Genomic DNA, 19845 nt, shown 5'->3' on the forward strand with positions numbered 1-19845 from the left:
TCTGGGCTCGCGGTGCCAGCACTGGGCATGGGTGGTGATGGAAGGCTGTCCACGTGGATGCCGAGGCCTGGGGGCAGTATGAGTGGGCATAGAACGGTGGGCAGGGCTGGAGGCTGGGGGCCCCACATTTGAATGTCGTGGGCAGATGGAGGGGACAGGCCCTCACCATGAGTGACAGGGCTGCTGTGGCCCCCGCTAATAGGGCATGGGCAGGTTGGGATCTCCCTTGGTTTGCGGTGCACACATTGTCCACGTTTATCAGCCAGAGCAGTGGGAGCCGTGGGGGTCTGGGGTGTGACTGGCGTGGGGCCACACCCAGCCCAAGCCAAAGGGTCAGAGTCTCCTTCTGCACCCACGCCAGGTCCCTCCCGCATAGTGGTCCCAAAGACCCCAGGAGTGCTCCTGTTGAGGGCTCTCAGGCCCCATTGGTGCAGGAGGGGTGTGTGTAGGGCTTGGAACCCAGCCTGGCCCGACCCCCCAGCCCCACCTGCCCTGCGGTGCTCCGTGGGGGCATGTTTTCCGTAATGAGTAACACCCACACGACAGGGCTGGGTCTTCTCTTGACTCCTCCTGACTCTCTTCTCTCCCTACCTCCCCCCACACCACCCACACCCACGCGCACATGTGAGTGCACACACACTCACACTCACACACACACACACACACTCACGTGCTGCTCACCCTCCCCTGCTGCCTGCACGCCCAAGGGGGCCTCTCCCCAGAAGAGCCGCATCCTGCCTGCCCCACGCAGCCTGTTTGCTGAGACCCCCAACCCTTCCCTGCTGATTTTCTCATTCATTCTTTTCCTTGTTTCTTTAAAAGCCTCCGGAGCCCTAAGGAGGAACCACAGGAGATGGCACATGGGTATAGAAATGGTGGGCTCCCCGCTGTCGTTGGTTCTGGAAAGTGTTACCGCCCCAAACGGGCGTCTGCCCCCAATTAGTGAAGAGGGGGCTCCCTGAGGCCAGGCGGGACAGCTTCACCCTGTGCCGCAGAGCCTCCCTTCCCTGGGCCGTGTTACATGGGGGCCATATTTGCACCTAGTGCACGTGCATGTGCTGCACGTGAGTGCATAGGGCGTGCACTTGAGTTGCACACAATGATCTAGTGTGTTCCTGTGTGCTGCGCCTGCAGTCCTCTCGATGTGCCTGTGCCCTGGGCTGGGGTGTGGGCGGGGCCCTCTGGGGTCTGGGCCCTCATGACAAGAGTTCCCCGGGTGTGTCCTCTGTCCCTGTGCCCCTCTCTGGGCTCTGGAAGGCCCCAGGTCTGGGGCCCCGCCCCATCTGGCTGATGCTCCCCCCCTAGGCAGGACGCATCCTCAGCTCCCAGCACCCCGAGTGTTGTGGTCAGTGGGCTCTGCGTCTTCAGGCGTGGTGCATGGGCCTGCAGCCTGCCCCTATGGGTGCCGTGCACACCTTCGGGGGCCTGGGAGAGCTTTCCTTCCAGCAGCTTCGGGGTGGGCCGAATGGCGCTGGAGCAGGCAGGGGTCTTCTCCACCCCCGGGCCTTTCTGTCCAGCCAGGGCAGGCTGGGGAGTGTGGACGGGCTCAGGGGCTTCCAGCACCCGGGGCTCTGCAAGGCCACGGAGCAGCCACTGCGGGCCTTCTCGTGGTGGCGGTGAGGCTCCATGGCACCTACATTCTTTCATGAGGCCCTGCCCTGGGACTGTTCCCAGGATGCTGTCACTCCTCGGCAGTGGAGAGGACACTAAGGTGACCAGCAGAGGGTTCCCCAGGCTGACCAGGGTAGGAGGAAGGAGGGCAGAGCCTGTCCTGCCACCTGCTCCCGGCTGCTCGATGCCCAGAATTCTGCTTCAGCCACGCCCTTGCCCTCTGACTGCCCCTGGCCCAGCTTGCCCCTAGGTCCTGCCCATCCAGGCCACCCCTCACCACTGCTCCCTCATGCATGGTCAGCCCAAGCACTGGCTGCCGACCAAGCACAGGCCAGCCACCCTGCCCTGGATCCCCTGTCCCCTGCCCATTCCTGTGGCTGCCCTGGTCACCCAGGGACCCGGCTGTGTCCAGCAACCCTGCTGGGGCAAGGGGCAGGTGCCAAGGACCCTGAGGGGAGGAGAGCAGCTCCACATGGGGGTGGCTGAGGCGCTGCATGCTCCCTCCTGCAGAGTGCCCGGGGGGGACATTTGGCGTGAACTGCTCGGGTTCCTGCTCCTGTTGGGGAGCCTCCTGCGACCGGGTCACGGGGCAGTGCCTGTGCCCTCCTGGGAGGACCGGGGACGACTGTGGGGCAGGTGAGTGGCAGCTGTGTCCTGAGGTGCCCCCCTCACCTCCCTGTGGGATGGGACTCCAGCCATGGGCTATGTTTGGGGACCCCAGCCCTAGGCCGTGTTTGGGAAGCCCTGGCCCCTGGCCTGGAGCCCTGCAGACCCCAGGCCCCTCCACAGAAGCTCCAAGAGCCCATACTGAACCACCCTTGGGTCTGGAAGGGTGGTCTGCAGCTACCCTGAGTGGCCGTGCTCACACAGTGGCCCCCTGGGACCCTGTTAGCCATGGGGACAGGTCAGCTGGCAGAGCCCCCTGCACTCCCAGGGCCTGTGCTTTGCCCTCCTGGGCTTCCTGTTGACTGCGTGGGGTGTCCCAGCCCCTCGGATGGAGCCCCATTCTGCCTGTTGAGCCGTCCTAGGACAGGAGCTCTTCCCGAGGTGGGCGCCCTGCAGCCTGAGGAGGGGCTGGGGCTTCTGATGGCCTGCCCCTGTCCCTCCCCTGGGCTAGCTCAGATGGGAAGAGTGGTTCCCGCTCCTGGGCCATGGCACGCGGGGTCAGGGCCATGCCACACAGGGAGACTGACTGGCTGTGGGGTCTAGATTGTCCTGAGGGCCGCTGGGGGCTCGGCTGCCAGGAGATCTGCCCGGCGTGTGAGCACGGGGCCACCTGTGAGCCTGAGACTGGAGCCTGTCTGTGCCGCCCCGGCTACATGGGCAGCCGCTGCCAGGACGGTGAGTGCGTGCCGCCCCACCTCCGCCCCCGCCTGCGCTCCCCGGGCCCGCGGGCAGTGCCTGGCCTGACTGCACTCACCCGCCCTCCACCTGCAGCCTGCCCCGCTGGCTGGTTTGGGCCCGGCTGCCAGATGAGGTGCTCCTGTGCCAATGATGGGCACTGCCACCCGGCGACTGGACATTGTAGTTGTGCCCCTGGGTGGACCGGCCTCAGCTGCCAGAGAGGTAAGCGGCCCTTTGTCCAAGCATCCCTCCCACCCTAGAGAAGTCTCCACCCCGGACCCGGGACACTGGGGGCCGGCAGGAGGCTCCATGCCTCCGGCCTGGCTGTGGTGCCCCTAGGCTCTGCTGGGCCTGCATAGGGTGACCCGGGCTCTGTTGCAGCTTGTGACAGTGGGCACTGGGGACCTGACTGCAGCCACACCTGCAACTGTAGCACAGGCCACGGGAGCTGTGATGCTGCCAGCGGCCTGTGTCTGTGTGAGGCCGGCTACCTGGGCCCACAGTGCGAGCAGAGTGAGTCCTGGCCTGGCCCACAGCCATGTGCCGTGTGTGCACACGTGCGCACCCACACATGCGCGTGTACACACCCAGGTGCACACATACGCAGGTGCACACACACAGAGGTGCGTGCACACACACACACAGGTGCATACACACAGGTTCACGCACACACAGGTGCACGCACACACACAGGTGCACACACACACAGAGGTGCGTGCACACACACACACAGGTGCATACACACAGGTGCACGCACACACAGGTGCGTACACACAGGTGCATGCACATGCACACACACACATATGCAAGCACTGGGGGACCTAGGCTTGCCCTCCTGTCCCCCAGACAAGCAGAGGGTCTCCTCGCCTGAGCTCACCGCTCTCTCCCTCCCCAGCCTGGGCCCAGGCCCCTCCCTCCTACATACCTGGGCCGACGTAAGGCCCACCTGGAGCACTGGGCAGGGAGAGGTGGGGCTAGCTGCACTCCCCAGGGCACCTGGCACCTAGAGGAGGGGAGGGCGGAGGCTGCTGAGGACCGAGGGCCGTGCCCTTCCGTGTGTGATCCCCCCACGGCTGGGCTGGTGGGTCCAGGGTGGGCTTGGGACAGGTCATCCTAGAGGCAGCCCCAAAAGTCCCACCTGGGCCCCCACCTGCCCTGGGGCTTGGTTCCTAGTTGGGCAGGGAGGGGAGCAGGGCATGTGAGCAAGCCCAGCCCCCCTTGGGTAGGGAGCGGTCTGTGAACGAGCCTCTGCCCCACGGTCCCAGGCCTCGGCTGGGATGGCGGGGGCCCGGGCAGGACTGGGTCATACTCACTGTCCCTCGACTGATGGTGGGCCGGGGCTGCATGTCTCAGAGTGTCCCCAGGGCTACTTCGGGCCAGGCTGTGGCCAGCGGTGCCAGTGTGAGCACGGGGCAGCCTGTGACCATGTCAGTGGGGCCTGCACCTGCCCGGCCGGCTGGAGGGGAACCTTCTGTGAGCGTGGTGAGCCAGAATGTGGGCTGGGGCCAGGCTGGGGTGGCCCAGAGTGCAGATGGGGTCCCGTCACCCCTGGTCATGTCCCCATCACATCTCTTGCCTGCAGCCTGCCCCGCTGGCTTCTTCGGCGTGGACTGCCGCAGTGCCTGCAATTGCACCGCTGCAGCCCCCTGTGACGCCGTGAGCGGCTCCTGCCTCTGCCCCGCCGGCCGCCGGGGCCCCCGCTGTGCCCAGAGTGCGTGAGGCCCCTGTCAGCTCTGGGTGCTGAGGGAGGGGCCCCGGCCCACTGTGCCAGACTCACTCCTTGGGTCCTCTCCTGGGTGTCCAGAGCTGCCAGGTGGCTACCCCAGGGATGCTGCTTTGCCCACAAAGGCCAGTGTGTTGGTCCCTGTCTGTAGTCACCCTGAGTGTGTCCAGGCCAGAGGGAGGGCAGATGGACCTCAGCAGCCCAGGGGCGTCTGTCCAGCTGCCCAGCTCTGCTGCAGCCCCTCCCCAGGTGCACCCCCTAGGCCCCTGAGCGCCCCTCTCCCCTGCAGCCTGCCCAGCCCACACCTATGGGCACAACTGCAGCCAAGTCTGCTCCTGCTTTAACGGGGCCTCCTGCGACCCTGTCCAGGGGCAGTGCCGCTGTGGCCCTGGCTGGTCGGGCCCCACCTGCCTGCAGGGTAAGCCCCACCCAGGAGTCTGGGGCCAGGGACTGTGCTTGCCGCTTGCTGGGCCGTGCGGGGTCACATGGGCATGGGATGCTGAGTGGACATAAGCTCAGTGGGGCTATGCACAGGGGGCACTGGACCCAACACCCAGGGCACTTTGGACCCAGGACCATACACTTCGGCACTGAGCCCCCAAGGCTGGGTTGGTGGGTCCAGGTGGTTTGGGTCCAGGTCATCTTAGAGGCAGCCCTGGGTGAGGTCCTCACCCCCGAAGTCTCACCTTGGCTTTGGGGTGGGCTGGAAAGCCCGCAAGTCCCCATGGCTGGCTTTCCTGGGGGGAGGGAGGGTTTTGGTCCCCGTGGGTCTAGTTGGCGGGTTGCTGCAAGTTGCTCCCCTCTCTGTCCCCCAGCCTGCCCAGCAGGCCTGTATGGTGAGGACTGCCAGCATTCCTGCCTCTGCCAGAACGGGGGCACCTGTGACCCTGTCTCGGGCCACTGCACCTGCCCAGAGGGCTGGGCTGGCCTGGCCTGTGAGAAGGGTGAGCCCTGGGAAGGCGGAGGAGGGAGGAGGGACCTTGGGGTCTGTAGGAGCCAGGGCCAGCACCCCAATGTGCCCCAGTGTAGCCTCCTCCCTCTGTGGCCGAAGACCACTTCCCGGTGTGTGTGGGGGGGACACTGTCCTGTGGTGTAGCCATAGGCCTGGAGCGTGAGAAGACCCCAGGCACCTCTCCTTCCCAGGGACTCGGGATTAGGGGCTCTAGGTGCAGGAAGCACATGTCGGGCAGGGGTCTCCTGGGTCCCAGAGGGCCAGCCCTGCCCCAGGAGGTGGGGCCCTCACCCATGCCCGCCCCTGCAGAGTGCCTCCCAGGGCACTTCGGAGCCGACTGCCAGCACAGCTGCAGATGCGTCAATGGTGGCCTCTGTGACCGGTGCCTGGGCCACTGCATCTGCCCAGCCGGCTGGACGGGGGACAAGTGCCAGAGTTGTGAGTGGGCAGGCTAGAGGCCAGTGTGGGGAGGCCAGACGGCCCTACTGGGCCCGTCAGGGGGTGGCTTGAGCCTCAGTCCAGGATGCAGGGGCCTCACCGCCATGGTCAGTTGATAGACAAGGGGTGGGGCTGCTCTCTGAGCTGCCAGGGGTCCTCTGCGGGGGGGTCTGAGCCCAGGAAGCTGGCCTGAGGGTCTGGCGTGCGTTTGGTCTGGCCCAACCGTCTAGAGCGGGCTCAGCCTGTCTCATCCCACAGCCTGTGCCGAGGGCACGTTTGGGACTGGCTGTAAGGAGCGCTGTGCCTGCCGGCAGGGAGCTACCTGCCACCACGTCACGGGGTCCTGCCTCTGCCCGCCGGGATGGAGGGGCTCACAGTGTGAGAATGGTGAGCTCCCCAGCTCCACTGGCACCCAGGGAACCACCTGCCTGGGAGGGGGTGGGTCCTTTACACAGTGACCCCTCTGGGCCTGTGCTGGCCCCAGTGCTCCTGCCACCCCAGCCCACACCTTTCTGCAGCCTGCCCACAGGGCTGGTTTGGAGAGGCCTGTGCCCAGCGCTGCCACTGCCCGCCTGGAGCCGCCTGCCACCACATCTCTGGGGAGTGTCGCTGTCCCCCAGGCTTCACTGGGCCTGGCTGTGAGCAGGGTAGGTGACCGAACTGGGTGGACCCTGGGGCAAGGGGTGGCTCAGCCTGAACCCCTGAGCTGTGCCTTAAAACCTCCTCCCCTAAGAGGGGGCCTCGGGGGCGACTCCAGGAGGATGCCATTCCTGGGCCGGGCCAGCACTGATCCCCTACCTGCACCCCAGCCTGCCCGCCCGGCACCTTTGGGGAGAGCTGTGGGCAGAAGTGCCAGTGTCCCGGCAAGAACCAAGCCTGCCACCCGGCCTCAGGGGCCTGCGTGTGGGCTGCTGGCTTCCACGGCACTGGCTGCGGGCTACGTGAGTGCTGCCCATGCCACCTGCCGGGCTATCCTGGGAAGACCCTCACCTGAGGTCATGGGAGGGGGATGTCGGGCTGTGCATGGGGGGTAAGCCCAGCCCCCCAGCTCCTGGCAGCTGGCCCCTCCCCTTGCAGGGTGCCCTCCTGGGCGGTTTGGGCCGGGCTGTGAGCAGCTGTGTGGGTGTGTCAATGGTGGCTCCTGTGATGCGGCCACGGGTGCCTGCCACTGCCCTGCTGGGTTCCTCGGGCCTGACTGCAGCCTCGGTGAGTGGCCGGGGTGAAGGCAGGGGTGGCTCCTCCCGGCACCTCAGTGGGCAGGGCCCACCAGCCAGCCTGGAGATGACAGCCCCCTGACCACCCACCTCCCTAGCCCTCCCATTGGGCCTGACCCCAACCTGGGGCCTGAGCTTCAGCCCACACAAGCTGGGGGGTGTTGATGTGACCTCAGTGTCCCTGCTGGCCAACTCTGCCCGGCTGTGTGCTATGCCCCCCTCACTGGTTGTGCCCACCAGGGGCTTGCGCACCACCCTGCAGGCCAGCCAGGTATCCTGCCCAGAAGAGGGCCTTTCCCTAAGTCATGTGGGGACTTCCTGCCTGTCTAGGATCCTGGCTGGGCTGGCGGGGTGGGGTGGAGGCCGCAGTGAGTCACTGTTGCAGTTGTGGAGCAAGCCCGGCCCCCAGCAGAGCCTGCAGGTGGAAGGGAGACGGCAGGGTGGGCAGGGGACTTGGGAGCAGGCAGCCTCCACCCTGTCTGGGCCAGACACAGGGGTCCCCCCTCTGCCTCATCCTGTAGTCTTCGGGTTGACACGCAGAGAGAGAATGGGACCCAGACAGGGGCTGCCACCCTCCGTCTTCTTCCCTGCAGCTTGTCCCCAGGGCCGCTTTGGCCCCAGCTGTGCCCACGTGTGCAAGTGTGGGCAGGGGGCGGCCTGCAACCCCGTGACTGGCACCTGCACTTGCCCTGCAGGGAGGACCGGCATCCACTGCGAGCACAGTGAGTGCCCACCCCGCTGGCTGTCCTCGCACCTCGTAGATGTCACTCCATCAACCTCAGGCAGGGCATGATGGGGACACAAGGCGGGTCACAGGGAGAACTGGGCCCTGGGTAGCGCGTTCACAGCAACGGCCTCCACTGGTTCCCCCACATGGCTGGTTGGGGCTAGCAGGTTCCCACTCTGAGCCCCGACCCAGAGCCCTTATGGCAGGAGGAGTCAGGTAGGTGCTTTGTCTCAGAACCGAGCCAGCCTCCTGACTCGTGTCCCCTCGGTCCTTCTGGCTCTTTCCGCTGGACCCAGGGTGCGCCCCCCAGGTAGAGAGAGGCTTGGAGCACAGCGCATGGTGGGGGCGTGGGGTGGCCCCAGGGGACAGTTGTGGGGCTCGTGCTCCTGATAGCGAGCCCTGTCCCCACAGCCATGCCCCAAACCTCTTAGCCTGGCCCCCACCCCCTGGTAGGTCTGAGCCCTCCGCCACCCTCTGGTCACCTCTGTCGTCTCATCAAAGGGCTGGTGACATTCCCCTCAGTTCTCAGCCCTTGACAGAGAAGGATCAGAAACCCTGTGGGTCCCAGCTGCAGCCAGACCATGTCTTCACCTGGCATTTGCTGACATGGGATGGATGTTTGGGCAGGATGCAGTTGGTGTCGTTCGCTGGCACATGTCTGTCTGGGGGACAGAGACTGGCCCCAAGATGCCCCAGGAATCATTTGTTGAATGAATGTCAGACCTGATGGGATGTGTCCCTGGAGCGTGTCTAGCCCTCTGAGCGGCACCCACCTTCTGCCCCCAGGCTGTCCCCAGAACCGGTTTGGCTTGGGCTGTGAGCACGTGTGCTCCTGCAGAAATGGGGGTTTGTGCCACCCTGCCAACGGCAGCTGCTCCTGCGGCCTGGGCTGGATGGGGACACTCTGCGAGCTGGGTGAGTGTCTGGGCCAGCCTGGAGGGTCGGCATCTGCACGGGAAGGGGACCCTGCCTCAGTGGTGGTGGTGGGGAATGGTGGCTTGGGTGTCCCTTGGCTGCCATGGGGCTGAGCGAGGCTCCTAGGGCCCCTGAGTCAGGCTAGTGCCCGAGGGGCCGCCTTCGTGCCCGGTTCTCCTGCAGGAGGCTGACCCCGGGCTCTCTCCCCAGCCTGCCCCGCTGGGCGCTACGGGGCCGCCTGCCGCCTGGAGTGCTCCTGCCGCAACAACGGCACCTGTGAGCCCGCCACGGGCGCCTGCCGCTGCCGCCCCGGCTTCTACGGCCAGGCCTGTGAGCACCGTGAGTGGTGGGCTTGGGACCCCTGCTCCCGCGTCCGCTTTTCCTGTGGGGAGGATCTGGGCCCACCTGGGCTTCGCACAGTGACGGCCACTTTCCATGTCACTCCCCATGGGGGCCCCATGAGATAAGGCTTGACTGGCTCACAGCAGGGCTCTGAGGCCACAGGTCCCCTGCTCAGGGTCACACGGGAGCAGACAAGCTCCCTGCCGTGACGGGAGAGCTCGGGCCCCTGAACCCCGCCCTTTGCTCGCTCTGGGCAAACCGAGACAGGAGCTCTGACCCAGGTCTCCCTCAGTTTGTCCTCCTGGCTTCCACGGGGCTGGCTGCCAGGGGGCGTGCGAGTGTCAGCAGGGAGCTCCCTGCCACCCCGTCAGCGGCCAGTGCCTCTGTCCCGCCGGCTTCCACGGCCAGTTCTGTGAGAGGGGTGAGTGTTCTGTGCCCCAACCTGAGCCCTGGCCCTGTCCAGTCCAAGTGAGGGGCAGGAGGAGACGCTGAGCCCACTGTCCTCACCAGGGTGCGAGCCGGGCTCATTTGGAGAGGGCTGCCACCAGCAGTGTGACTGTGAGAGTGGGGTGCCCTGTGACCCCATCACCGGCCACTGCCTTTGTCCCCCAGGGCGCATGGGGGCCACCTGTGACCTTGGTGAGTCTGGGGTCCCACTGAGGGGGGCATGGGCATGGGTCTCCATCAATGGCCAGTCTGCCTTGCATTGATTGAGCCCCGGTCGGGCACGGTGCCCTCCTGCACCTGTCCTGCCTCTGCAGGGCAGCTGCTCTGAGGGGCCCAGCATGGAGCTCCTGCTTGCGGTCAGTGAGGGCCACACCCTGCCCTCTGGCTGCCCACAGAGTCTCTGCAGTGGCCTCTTCCTGGGGTGGGGCCTGTACTCATAGGCAGAGGCCCCAGTTAGGTGGGAAGGAGACCTCCCTGATCGGCCAGGCTGCCTGGAGATAGGAGGGGCCGTTCTTCATGGGCTGCAGGACACACGTCTTGCCTATCTTGCCCTGGGGAGAAGCACCCCTGACTGCAAGGTCCCCGTTTGCCAGCCTGGGGCCTTGGCAGGTGCCCAGTGCTGGCACTTTCCCATGTGAGGGCTCACATGCGGCCGGGAAACTGAGGCCCGATGTTTTTGCTCCCGCATGCCCCCACCCGGAGGGTTGCCGGAAGGCCGGGGGTTCCCTGGCTGGGCCAGACAGAAATAGCACTCAGGCACATCTCTTGCCCTCTCCTGCCTGCAGACTGCAGAGGGGGCCTCTTCGGGCCGGGCTGTGCCCTGCGCTGTGACTGCGGGGGTGGGGCTGATTGTGACCCCATCACTGGGCAGTGCCACTGTGTGGACGGCTACACAGGGCCCACGTGCCGGCAAGGTGAGTCAGGCTCCCAGGGGAGAGGAAGGAGGACACCGTGCCCCCAGGCCCACCCCTGGCCGAGGCCCTGTCTCTTCTCCCCATCCCTCCACCCCACACGCAGAGTCGGCTGGGCCAGGCTGACCTGCGCTAATGTCACCATCCCCACGTGGTACCCATGGTGTCCGCACGGCTTCTGGTGGGTGAAATGTGAACCGTACAGCCACTGGACCATGGGGTAGGGCTTGGCCGTGCTGCCAGCACAAAGTAGTCCCACTTCTCCAGCCCCAGTGAGGGTGGGCTCAAACTGCAGAGGGCCGTGACCCCATGGGCAGGGCTGGGTGATCCAGTGCAGGTGGGCACTGACCCAGCCCCCACCACCACCCGCTCCTTGCCTTGGCTGCACATGGACCAGTGCATGACAGTACACGTGTGCATGTGTGTGCAGCAGTGCCTGTGTGTGCTCCATCTGTGCATGCTAACACCTATGTGTGCCTCAGTGTGTGCATGCCAGTGCATGTATGCTCCAGTGCATACGTGTGCATGCCAGTGCATGTGTGGTCTAGCATATACGTGTGCCCCAGTGCACGGGTGTGCTCCAGTGCATGCATGTGCTCCAGTGCACACATGTGCCCACACGCACCCACAGGCATAGTCAGGGAAGCTTCAATGGCAGCACCTTGGTCTCTCAGCCCTGGAGACTCAGGGGGAACATGCTGTCCACAGGCACAGTGTGGGGGTGCACAGGCCCCTCTGGTGTCTCCTGGTCAGCTCCCCAGACCCAGCCTGCTGTTGGGAAGGGACCTGTGCACACTGAGAGGGTCATGTCTGCAGAGGGAGGCAGGAGGCCGGCTTGAGGCTGTGCCAGGCAGGCCTTGCAGATGGGTGAAGGGGGAGCTGTGAATGCGGATTCCAGACTGGGGTCCTCGGCTTGATGACCCCACACACAGGCTTGATGTGGTGTGTGCATGCCTCTTCTCAAGCCTCTCCAAGGCAGCCCTGGCCCCCAGCTGTTAAGAGCCATTAGCAGAGGGCTCTCTCCTGCCACAGGGAGTGGGGTCCGCGAGGTGGAGGCAGAAGTTGCAGGGCTGGTGCTCGGGCAGCACCTGGTGGTCAGGTGTGGTACTGCACCGCAGGCCCTGCCCTGGGCCGCCTTGACATTGAGCTGGGGGGTGTGGAGCCGGCGATATGCCTGCCTGAGCTGCCCCAACCCCTGCTGCCGCCCCAACCCCTGCTACTGACCAAGGCCTCCCCTGCCTGAGGCCAGGTGGGAAGGAGACAGGCAGGGCCTTGCTGCCCTGTGCCCTGGAGTGAACACAGCTTGGCCTCAAGTGAAGGCCTTCATGCTTCCCAAAGCCCTGCCTCCCAGCCCCCCTTCTGCCTGGGCAGGCGGCGCTGGGGCTTTCATTTGAGGAGGAGACCCCACCATTTGCACAGGAGTGGGGGCAGGCTCTCCAGGGTGGGAGTGGGGGTCCTTGCAGGCCTAAGTGGATGGTCTGGTGGTAGGTGCTAAGGATCCAGGGCATTAGTATGAGCTACTGTCTGTCTTGCTTCAGGTGGGCCCCCCCAGCTCCCCGAGAGCCTGTCCCCAACCCCGGGCCCAGGTAAGGGGGCTGGGAAGTCTCACCACGTTTCCAGGAGGGTGGTGTTGTTGGCATCATTGGTCTGTTAGCAGCAGACTGAGGCCTGAGGAGGGATGGAGACGGGGCACATAGGCAGAATCTGGGCTCCACAGGGCGGTGGGCATTCCAGAATCTGCACGTCTGAGATGCGGCTGCGTGGGAGCTGGGAGGAGGGGGTGGCTGTGTCTCCTCCGTCGGGCTGGAGCCAGAAGGGCAGTGAGGGAAGCGTGAAGTGTGAGCCCAGAGCTCTGGTGGCTTCGAAGCTCTCCACCTGCCCTGGGGCTGACCCTCTTTTCCCCTGTGCAGCAGCCTCGCCCTCAGCCTCTCATGGATCAGCGCCCCGGCTCGGGAGCGGGACAGAGAAGCACTAACTTAGAGGCTGCCTGCGCTGAGGCCTGCCGCCCGAGGACCGCCCAGGGCACCAGAGACTTTGATGATGACCAGGGAGGGACGCCTGTGGGCCAGGACTCCAGCCCCATCCTTGTCTCTGTGGGCTGTGGGCAGCGTGCAGCTCTCGCTCTCCGAGGGTCATCCGGCCACAAGGAGGGAGGCCTTGCATGGCCAGCTCTGCAGAGCCTGGGCGAGTGGACTGGGCCTTGGGCAGCACAGCTGCACTGGCCGGACCCCGCGTGTGCTGAGGAAGCCCACCCCTCCGGCTGGCCTGGGTCGGGACTGAGGGCAGCTGTGGGTGCAGCTACAGGTGCAGGCATGGGGCCCCTGCCCCCCAAGCAGGTTCTTCTGGTGCTAGGCCCCTGACTGCGGCAGCTCAGCCGGTTTACCTGGGAATGTAGCCCGGCTGTATTTATGTAAAGGTATTTATGGGCACTGGACACGCCCTGCTGCGCCCTGAGGGCTGGAAGGCTGCCCGGCTCCTCCTTGGCCCCAGGAAGCCCTGACCCGGGACTGTGGGGCCCTCCGGGCACGGGCTCCAGCGCCCTGTGAAACCCAGTCAGCTAAGAACAGAGCGGCAGCTTCCTCGCGGCCTGTGCATCTGCTGCTTTGTTGGGGCTCCGCCGTGGCGGCCTCCTGGGCACGACAGCATGAGTGTGCTTGGTCAGGAACCTCCCCTGACCAGGGAAGCCAGGCAGGCACCTGGCTCCATCAGCCCCTGCTCTCCCTGGGAATGGGGGTGCCACAAAAATAAAGTTGGGGCTTATCCTGGTGCTCTAGAGGGGCACACAGGGGCTGCCCCAAATGGAGGCAGATGGACCTGCAAAACAAACTCACAGCCAGGTGCCCCGAGATGTCCCGAGACCCAGGAAGCACAGCCTGCATGGAGGAAGCATGGTCTCGAGGGGAGGAGAACCAGCCCACGGGCAGGGGTGGTGTGGGGGCAGCCTAGGTGCCGTCTACCCCCATGTCTCCCCTATCTTCAGGGCAGAAACATGGTAAGTGGGGGAGAACATCACAGGGCCAGGTGGCCAGTAGGGAGTGTTGGACCCAAATTGTCACACTGGATACTTCAAGTCTGGGCTGTAGCCCCCTCCCCTCCCCTCCAACACCAGCCCAGCTAGCTGATACCTCCAACGACAAAGGATCTCAGGGGGCAAAACAAGGAGGGTTCTAGTAAACCCGTCCCCTTAAATGGACGACTAGTGAGAGGAAGCCAGATTAATGGGCCACCATGTTCAGACTTTGGAGTAAATATAATAAATATCCTGGAAGGAATAAGAGATGATCAGATGGTGACATGATGCGGGAAGAAGTGGTTAGAGCAGGACCTGTGGTGAAGGCAGAGTGTGGAGGACGCAGAAATTGGAGCATCCCGTGGGTGGGTGGCACAGACACAGCTGAGTAATGGGTTTTCCAGCTCAGGACGCTGTCCCAGGGCAGAAGGGAGGCTGTGAAATTACAAAAGGAAGGCCGCCAGAAATGGGTGAGACAGGTCTTAACATCTGTTGAATTGAAGTCCCAGAAAAGGAAGAAAAAAACCAGTGACGCGAAGCAGCAATGAACAAGAAGTTCTCAGGTCAGAAGGTAGATGCTCGCAGATTGGAAGGACTCACAGTGCCAAAAAAATAAAAGTAAAAAAGCCATAATCTAAAGAACTTTAAGAGTGTAGCAGCAAAGAGAAATTCTAAAATGCTCAGAAAAAGAGAACAGGAATCAGAGAGACCTCAGACTTTAACACAGAAACACTTGGGGCAGGAAGACAGTGATTTGCTGTTTTCAGGGTTGAAGGAAGAATTTGAAACTTGAATTTTATGTCCTGCTAAATTATCGCTAAAAAGCAAGGTCAGCATTATTCTTGGGTCTCCAAGGCCCCGGTGGGTTACCACACAGAAACCTGATTTGAAAATGCGCTCAAAGGAAGTTCTCCGGCAGGAAGAGGAAGCAGCCCGGGGGCCGCCATGAAATGGTCACCACGTTCCCCATACAATCCAGTAAGAGAATCGAATGCTCACATTAATCGACACTGGAAACTGAGCACAGTCTCACCTGCGTGAGGGCTGGAGGCGGGAGGGAGACTGCTGCGATGTCACCTGCTGGTGCGGGGACACAGTGAAGAGCTACGACAGTGACAAGGCCATAAACCCAAGTGCAGACAGATGTAGTAAGGTGGACGTGACCACCACAGAATACTGACGGGGTGTTCAACTTCTAAACCATCTGGAGGATGTTTCATCTCTCCAGTGGAAGGCAGGTAAGGAGGAAGAATAAAGCATGAGGAGAAGAAAATAGATGAACAAATCCTAGTGTAAATGTTTACAAATGGTGATCAAAACCCAGATCCCTAGACCACGTGAAACAGGATTGAACAGAATGTTAACTGTAAGAGGCACGCCTGAAGGCTAGAAATACAAGCATCTAAAGCATACCAAGAAAGCTGGGCTAGGGGTTTTAATATTTCTGGGTGAAAAGCATCATAAGCAACTGTTAATCAATATTTGTCTACACATATATGCACCTAACAATAGAGGCTGAGAAAGTCACAAAGCAATGATGGATATAACAAAGAATCGTAACTGCCGAGTTTAACGTGCTTGTTACAAAAACCAGTGGGTTAAGCAACAAAACATAAGCAATAATGCATTTTAATAACCTTCAACACACATGCTATATATATATATATATATATATATATATGCCTGTCTTCACAGATTATATTCATTTATATACACATTTATATTTATGTATATAGACTTTACACTCAGCAAACGGAGAATAATGGGACATTTAACAAAATTCCCTCTTTAAAGACTAATACGAGAAAAAACTCCAGCAAGATGAAGAAAAAATTACAAAAGGAGGAATAATTAACTACAGACACAATAGAGTAAGACAAAAAGGAAGACTTGAACAACTATATACCAATAACTTTGAAAACTTAGAAAAGTGGGTATGTTTTTGGGAAAATATAAAATGCCAGGATTGGTGTAGGTAGAAATAAAAAACTTGGATAAACCAATAGCTTAGGTAAATGCAAACAGTGATGCAGGCTCCCCACCTCCTCCTCTGCCATCGTCCCCAGTGATGCCTGGGGCAGGTGCTGGCGTAGGTGGTCATGCTGGACTTTCAAGACACCGTGAACTTGTCCAATGTAAGTTCTTCCAGAAACTTTAAATAGAGGAAAAGCAACTCTACTCATTCCATGAAGCCAAGATCAATTTTGTTCTAAAACCAGATGTTGGGGCAGTACAAGAAAATTACAGACTCATTACATGTATGCAAAAATCCTAAGTAAAGTATTAGCTACTCAAATAAAAATATCTTAAAAATAATATCCACTTGATCCAAGGGGAATTGGCCATGATGGAAACATAAGGACAGTTTAACATTGGAAAATGTGTCAGTATTTGGGTGAGAAATCAGATGATTGGTCAAAGCAGGAAGCATTCGACATCGATGCAGGATACAAATTCTTGGAAAACTAGGTACAGAGACAAGTTTCTTGACGATGCTTTTGTGCCAAGAGTCTACTGCAAGTTTAATGGAGAAACCAATGGATTCAAGTCTGTCCACATGAAGCCACCCCAGGGCCTGCCTTGCCACCTAATGCACCATGTGGGGTCCTGCTTGTTCTTCTCCTGGGGTTATTGATCTCTACGGCCCTGACGTTATAGCCCGGATCTCTGTTTGGCTGTCCTTCCACACCAGAATGCAAAATCTAGGAGGTGGGGGCCCTGCTTCCCGCATGCTGGACCACCCGGGCAGGACCTGGGTGGGGTCCTGTGGAATGGATGAGTAAACCCCCTTCAGATCAAGGATTGGAAGATGTGGGTATCGTCACTCCTCCCCCAGCCCAGCAGTGCTCGGGACACCCCAGGCCACTGTCAGCTGAGCAAGAGACAAGCAGTGGTGGGGGGCCCTGCAGGGAAGAGACCACCGGCCCTGCTTTCAGGGGGAGGACTCTCGGGATAGGGGGCTGATGGGCCCGCAGACAAATGAGCATACTGTAAGGATCCAGCAGGGTGGGCGGCAAACTCATACAGATCCCATCAGATGTGGAATAAAGCCTATAAAAATCAATAGTTTTTCAACACCAGCAATAACCCACCAGAAAACAGAATACATAGTAAGATACCGTTCGGCATGGCAACAGAACCCAGAAACATCTGGGAATCTGTCTGGCAAAAGGATGCACGAAGTCTTCAAGAGAGTGGACGACCTGAACAGGGCCCGGGAGTGAAGACGTTGCCTCGGCCGTCTTCAAATCTGATGCAACCCCACGTTCAATGAGAGGCCCAGTGATGGGGTAGGCAGGTCACAACTGGTGGGCAGTTCGGGATATCTGACACAGATGAGGGTCTGATGTCAGGAACGGCAGCAAATAGCAAAGGGTGGTGAGGAAGTGAGCAGAATTCATGGACACCCCACGGCCAGCGAGGGGCTGGACGGAGAAGCTGAGATCCACACGTCCCAGCACTGGGAGACGGCTTTACTCCCAAGGGACAGAAGTGGAGTCCGAGGGCTCTAAGGGAGGCGTGGGGAATGTACTGCTGGGGTCCCACTGTGGACAGCCTGGGGGTTGGGGCAATGGAATCGAATCCTGAGGGCAGGGCTGCAGTGCCCCTGCCGGCCACCAGGGGGCGGTAAGGGGGGGGGTGTGGAGTCCCTGGAATGTTCCAGAGTGGCTGGGAGCAGTGAGCCAGGTGTGCATACAGTGGCAGAGAGAGATCCTAAAATCCATGTTGAGTGAGATGAGAATTAAGGTCACATGAGCACATACCCTTTATGTAAATTAGGTAGCCCCCATAAGAGGACACTAGTTTACAGGGACGCCCACGGGTTCCAGGATGTACAGCACACTCTGGAGGGTGGTGTGGAGCAGAGGGCGAGGCGAGGCTCCTCGCCTGCTGCTCCACCGGACAGGGGAACGGGTGGGCTGACCGGCTGTGTGACCGCTCACGCCTGGCCTCCTGCACTCCGGTGGACCACACCCCCCGCCCACCTCCCCAGGGAGGGTGGGGGGTGCCCACGGGGGGCTGAGCACTGAGGTGCCTGGGTGGCTCTGGGGAAGTGGCTCCGCCCCAAGGCCCTGGCACCAGCCCCCCATTCCCCAGGGCCTTGCAGACACCTCCCCCAGGTGCCCCAGGCCAAGTGGGGGCTGGGTCTCCTCAGCATCTGGTCCCACTGGATCCCGCTCTGGATGGGCCTTGCTGGGGTTGCCTGGTATCCTAGGAAGCCTTGCTGTCCCCCTACCAGCCCACTGGCCAGCAATGGGCACAGGGCCTTTGGGCCTCAGTTTCCTCACCTGCAACAGGAGGAGCAGTGCAGTGGCTGGGAGGAGGGGCTGGGCTAGACAGGCCCTGCCTCCTGAGACCCGGGGCCTGCCCCTGGTGCTGGTGACCCCTCCCCAGTAGAGCAGGTGGGGCAGGGTCCTCCACAGGAGCCCTGTTATCTGAGGGAGGGTGAGTGCCACCTGGGCACCAACACTGAGGACATCTGCGCTCCTAAGAGGGCCAGCTCGGCAAGCAGGCAGGTCAGAGCACCCTTTAGCCCTCCAGCTGGCCCTGCCATGCCTGAGGGGTCACAACACCTGTGCCCCTTGGGGCTGGACCCCAGGCTGAGCAGCGGCCCCTTGAGGGGGCTCCAGCAGGCACCCATGCTGGGAGAAGGGACTGGAGCACGCCCCAGCCTTCCTCTCCTCACCGCCTCTGACCAGGCCTCCCGCAGCCGGACCTGTGCTTCCCGATCCTGCTTGCAAGGGTTCTCCTCCTCAGCTGGCTGGGTCTGACCCTCCCCAGGTGGAGCCGACCACCCCCAACAGCCCCGCCCCCATGGCAGCCCCACCCCCAGTCCTGGGACGGCCTTTCTCCAGGCCAAGCATTCTTACTCCTTGCTTATGAAGGAAAGGGCCTTAATTAAGGTCATGCCCTGCCCAGGTCACAAAAGCGAGGACATGGCCTCAGGGCTTTCCCAAACCCTCTTTGCTCCTTTAACAGAGAACTTAACCCGGCAGAGGATGGGGCGCTGGGCCACCCTGCCCTCCCCGGGGAGGGTCTCGGGGGTCATTGGTGAGGACAAAGGAGCTAGTCCTGGGGTAGCCAGGCTTACACAAAGATGCTGCCCCCTGGCTCGTGCCTGACGCACACATGCACATACATGCACACACACCTGCACACACACACACACCCCTGCGCACGCAGCCCCGCCCTGGCCGCCAGCTGGCCCCACAGCAGCTCCAGGATTAGAGCAGGGAGTTAACTCAACTCACAGGTGGGCGATTTCCACCTGTCCAGGCAGTGGGGGAAGCTGGGCCTGGTCTCCGGTGGCCCAAGTCCCCAGACTATGCCTTTTTCCCTGAGCCTGGCCCTGTCCCATCCCCCATCCTGCGGAGCCCCTGCCCAGGACAGCCCTGCTTGGCTCTGACCTCGGCCTGACCTTTCTGGCTGCCTGAGGCCTTGGAGGTCAATGGGGAGGAGCTGCCCCCTCCTCCTGGTGCCAACCTCCCTCCACCACCTGGTCCAGCGGGCAGTGCCCAGAGCTCCACTCCTTCCTCCACTCCTCCCTGCTGGCCCCAGGGCTGGAGGGGCAGGGGGCAGGCCTCCCGAATCACCCACTTCTGGGGAGCAGCACCCCTGGCTTTCATGAAGCAGCCCAGCCACAGCGGGGTCCAGGCAGATTCTCAGGAGAATGCTGGGAGCCCCCACCCCAAGGACAGCACCGCCCAAGCCGAGAGGGGCACCCGGCATGGGAAGTGGGAGGGCTGGCGGAGGGGCAGGGGACACTTCCGGGGAGCAGGCCCCATCCTCGCGCGTGGCCCAGCAGCGCCTCCCACCCAGGCACACTGTCACCCTCCCCTGGGAAGCAGGATACCTCCCCAGCCCAGGTCAGCCAACCAGCCTGCTGTGCCCCACCTGCATGTCCCTGGTCCTGGGGGGGCAGACGGGCTGGGCCCCAGTGGGGGCATGAGGGAGGTGGGGGCTGGGAGGACACCTCAGAGAGGTCCCCACAGGCTCTGCTGTGTCAAGTTCCCAGACCCACTGGCCTTGCCCATGACAGGTGGGCCAAGGTCAAGCATGGGGTGACCTTGTATGAGGGCCTGGACAAGTCCCCAGGACCCAGCACAGGTGACCACACTCATGGGGCCAGTCCAGGCCCATAGCACCTTGGGAATTTTGTGGGGACTCACGTGGCCTTCACCTGAACTCAGATTTGCTGTGGAAATCCAGG

The 19845-nt window shown here is 62.0% G+C and overlaps 1 protein-coding gene across 50 annotated transcripts in view; it reads left to right on the plus strand.

Moving 5' to 3' along the window:
• The window catches only part of MEGF6 (multiple EGF like domains 6), a 102431-nt gene extending 88535 nt beyond the window's left edge, over nucleotides 1-13896 (plus strand). For 3 of the 50 annotated variants that reach the window (XM_070254213.1, XM_023635940.2, XM_070254460.1), the window contains 21 exons: nucleotides 2122-2247; nucleotides 2821-2952; nucleotides 3049-3177; nucleotides 3337-3468; nucleotides 4309-4437; nucleotides 4538-4666; nucleotides 4968-5096; nucleotides 5494-5622; nucleotides 5940-6068; nucleotides 6327-6455; nucleotides 6587-6715; nucleotides 6878-7009; nucleotides 7146-7274; nucleotides 7876-8004; nucleotides 8796-8924; nucleotides 9135-9263; nucleotides 9559-9687; nucleotides 9777-9905; nucleotides 10499-10627; nucleotides 12163-12210; nucleotides 12535-13896. In XM_070254213.1, the coding sequence (XP_070110314.1) occupies nucleotides 2122-2247; nucleotides 2821-2952; nucleotides 3049-3177; nucleotides 3337-3468; nucleotides 4309-4437; nucleotides 4538-4666; nucleotides 4968-5096; nucleotides 5494-5622; nucleotides 5940-6068; nucleotides 6327-6455; nucleotides 6587-6715; nucleotides 6878-7009; nucleotides 7146-7274; nucleotides 7876-8004; nucleotides 8796-8924; nucleotides 9135-9263; nucleotides 9559-9687; nucleotides 9777-9905; nucleotides 10499-10627; nucleotides 12163-12210; nucleotides 12535-12599 (2570 nt within the window). In that variant the 3' untranslated portion in view covers nucleotides 12600-13896. Of the gene's footprint in view, nucleotides 1-822; nucleotides 865-2121; nucleotides 2248-2820; nucleotides 2953-3048; nucleotides 3178-3336; nucleotides 3469-4308; nucleotides 4438-4537; nucleotides 4667-4967; nucleotides 5097-5493; nucleotides 5623-5939; nucleotides 6069-6326; nucleotides 6456-6586; nucleotides 6716-6801; nucleotides 7010-7145; nucleotides 7275-7875; nucleotides 8005-8795; nucleotides 8925-9134; nucleotides 9264-9558; nucleotides 9688-9776; nucleotides 9906-10498; nucleotides 10628-12162; nucleotides 12211-12534 lie in introns of all 50 variants that reach the window. The other 47 variants (XM_070254279.1, XM_070254287.1, XM_070254340.1 and 44 more) reach the window with 42 other exon arrangements.
• The last annotated feature ends 5949 nt before the right edge of the window (nucleotides 13897-19845 follow it).

The sequence above is a fragment of the Equus caballus genome, chromosome 2 (genome assembly GCF_041296265.1).
Source record: "Equus caballus isolate H_3958 breed thoroughbred chromosome 2, TB-T2T, whole genome shotgun sequence".
NCBI classification, from domain to species: domain Eukaryota; kingdom Metazoa; phylum Chordata; class Mammalia; order Perissodactyla; family Equidae; genus Equus; species Equus caballus.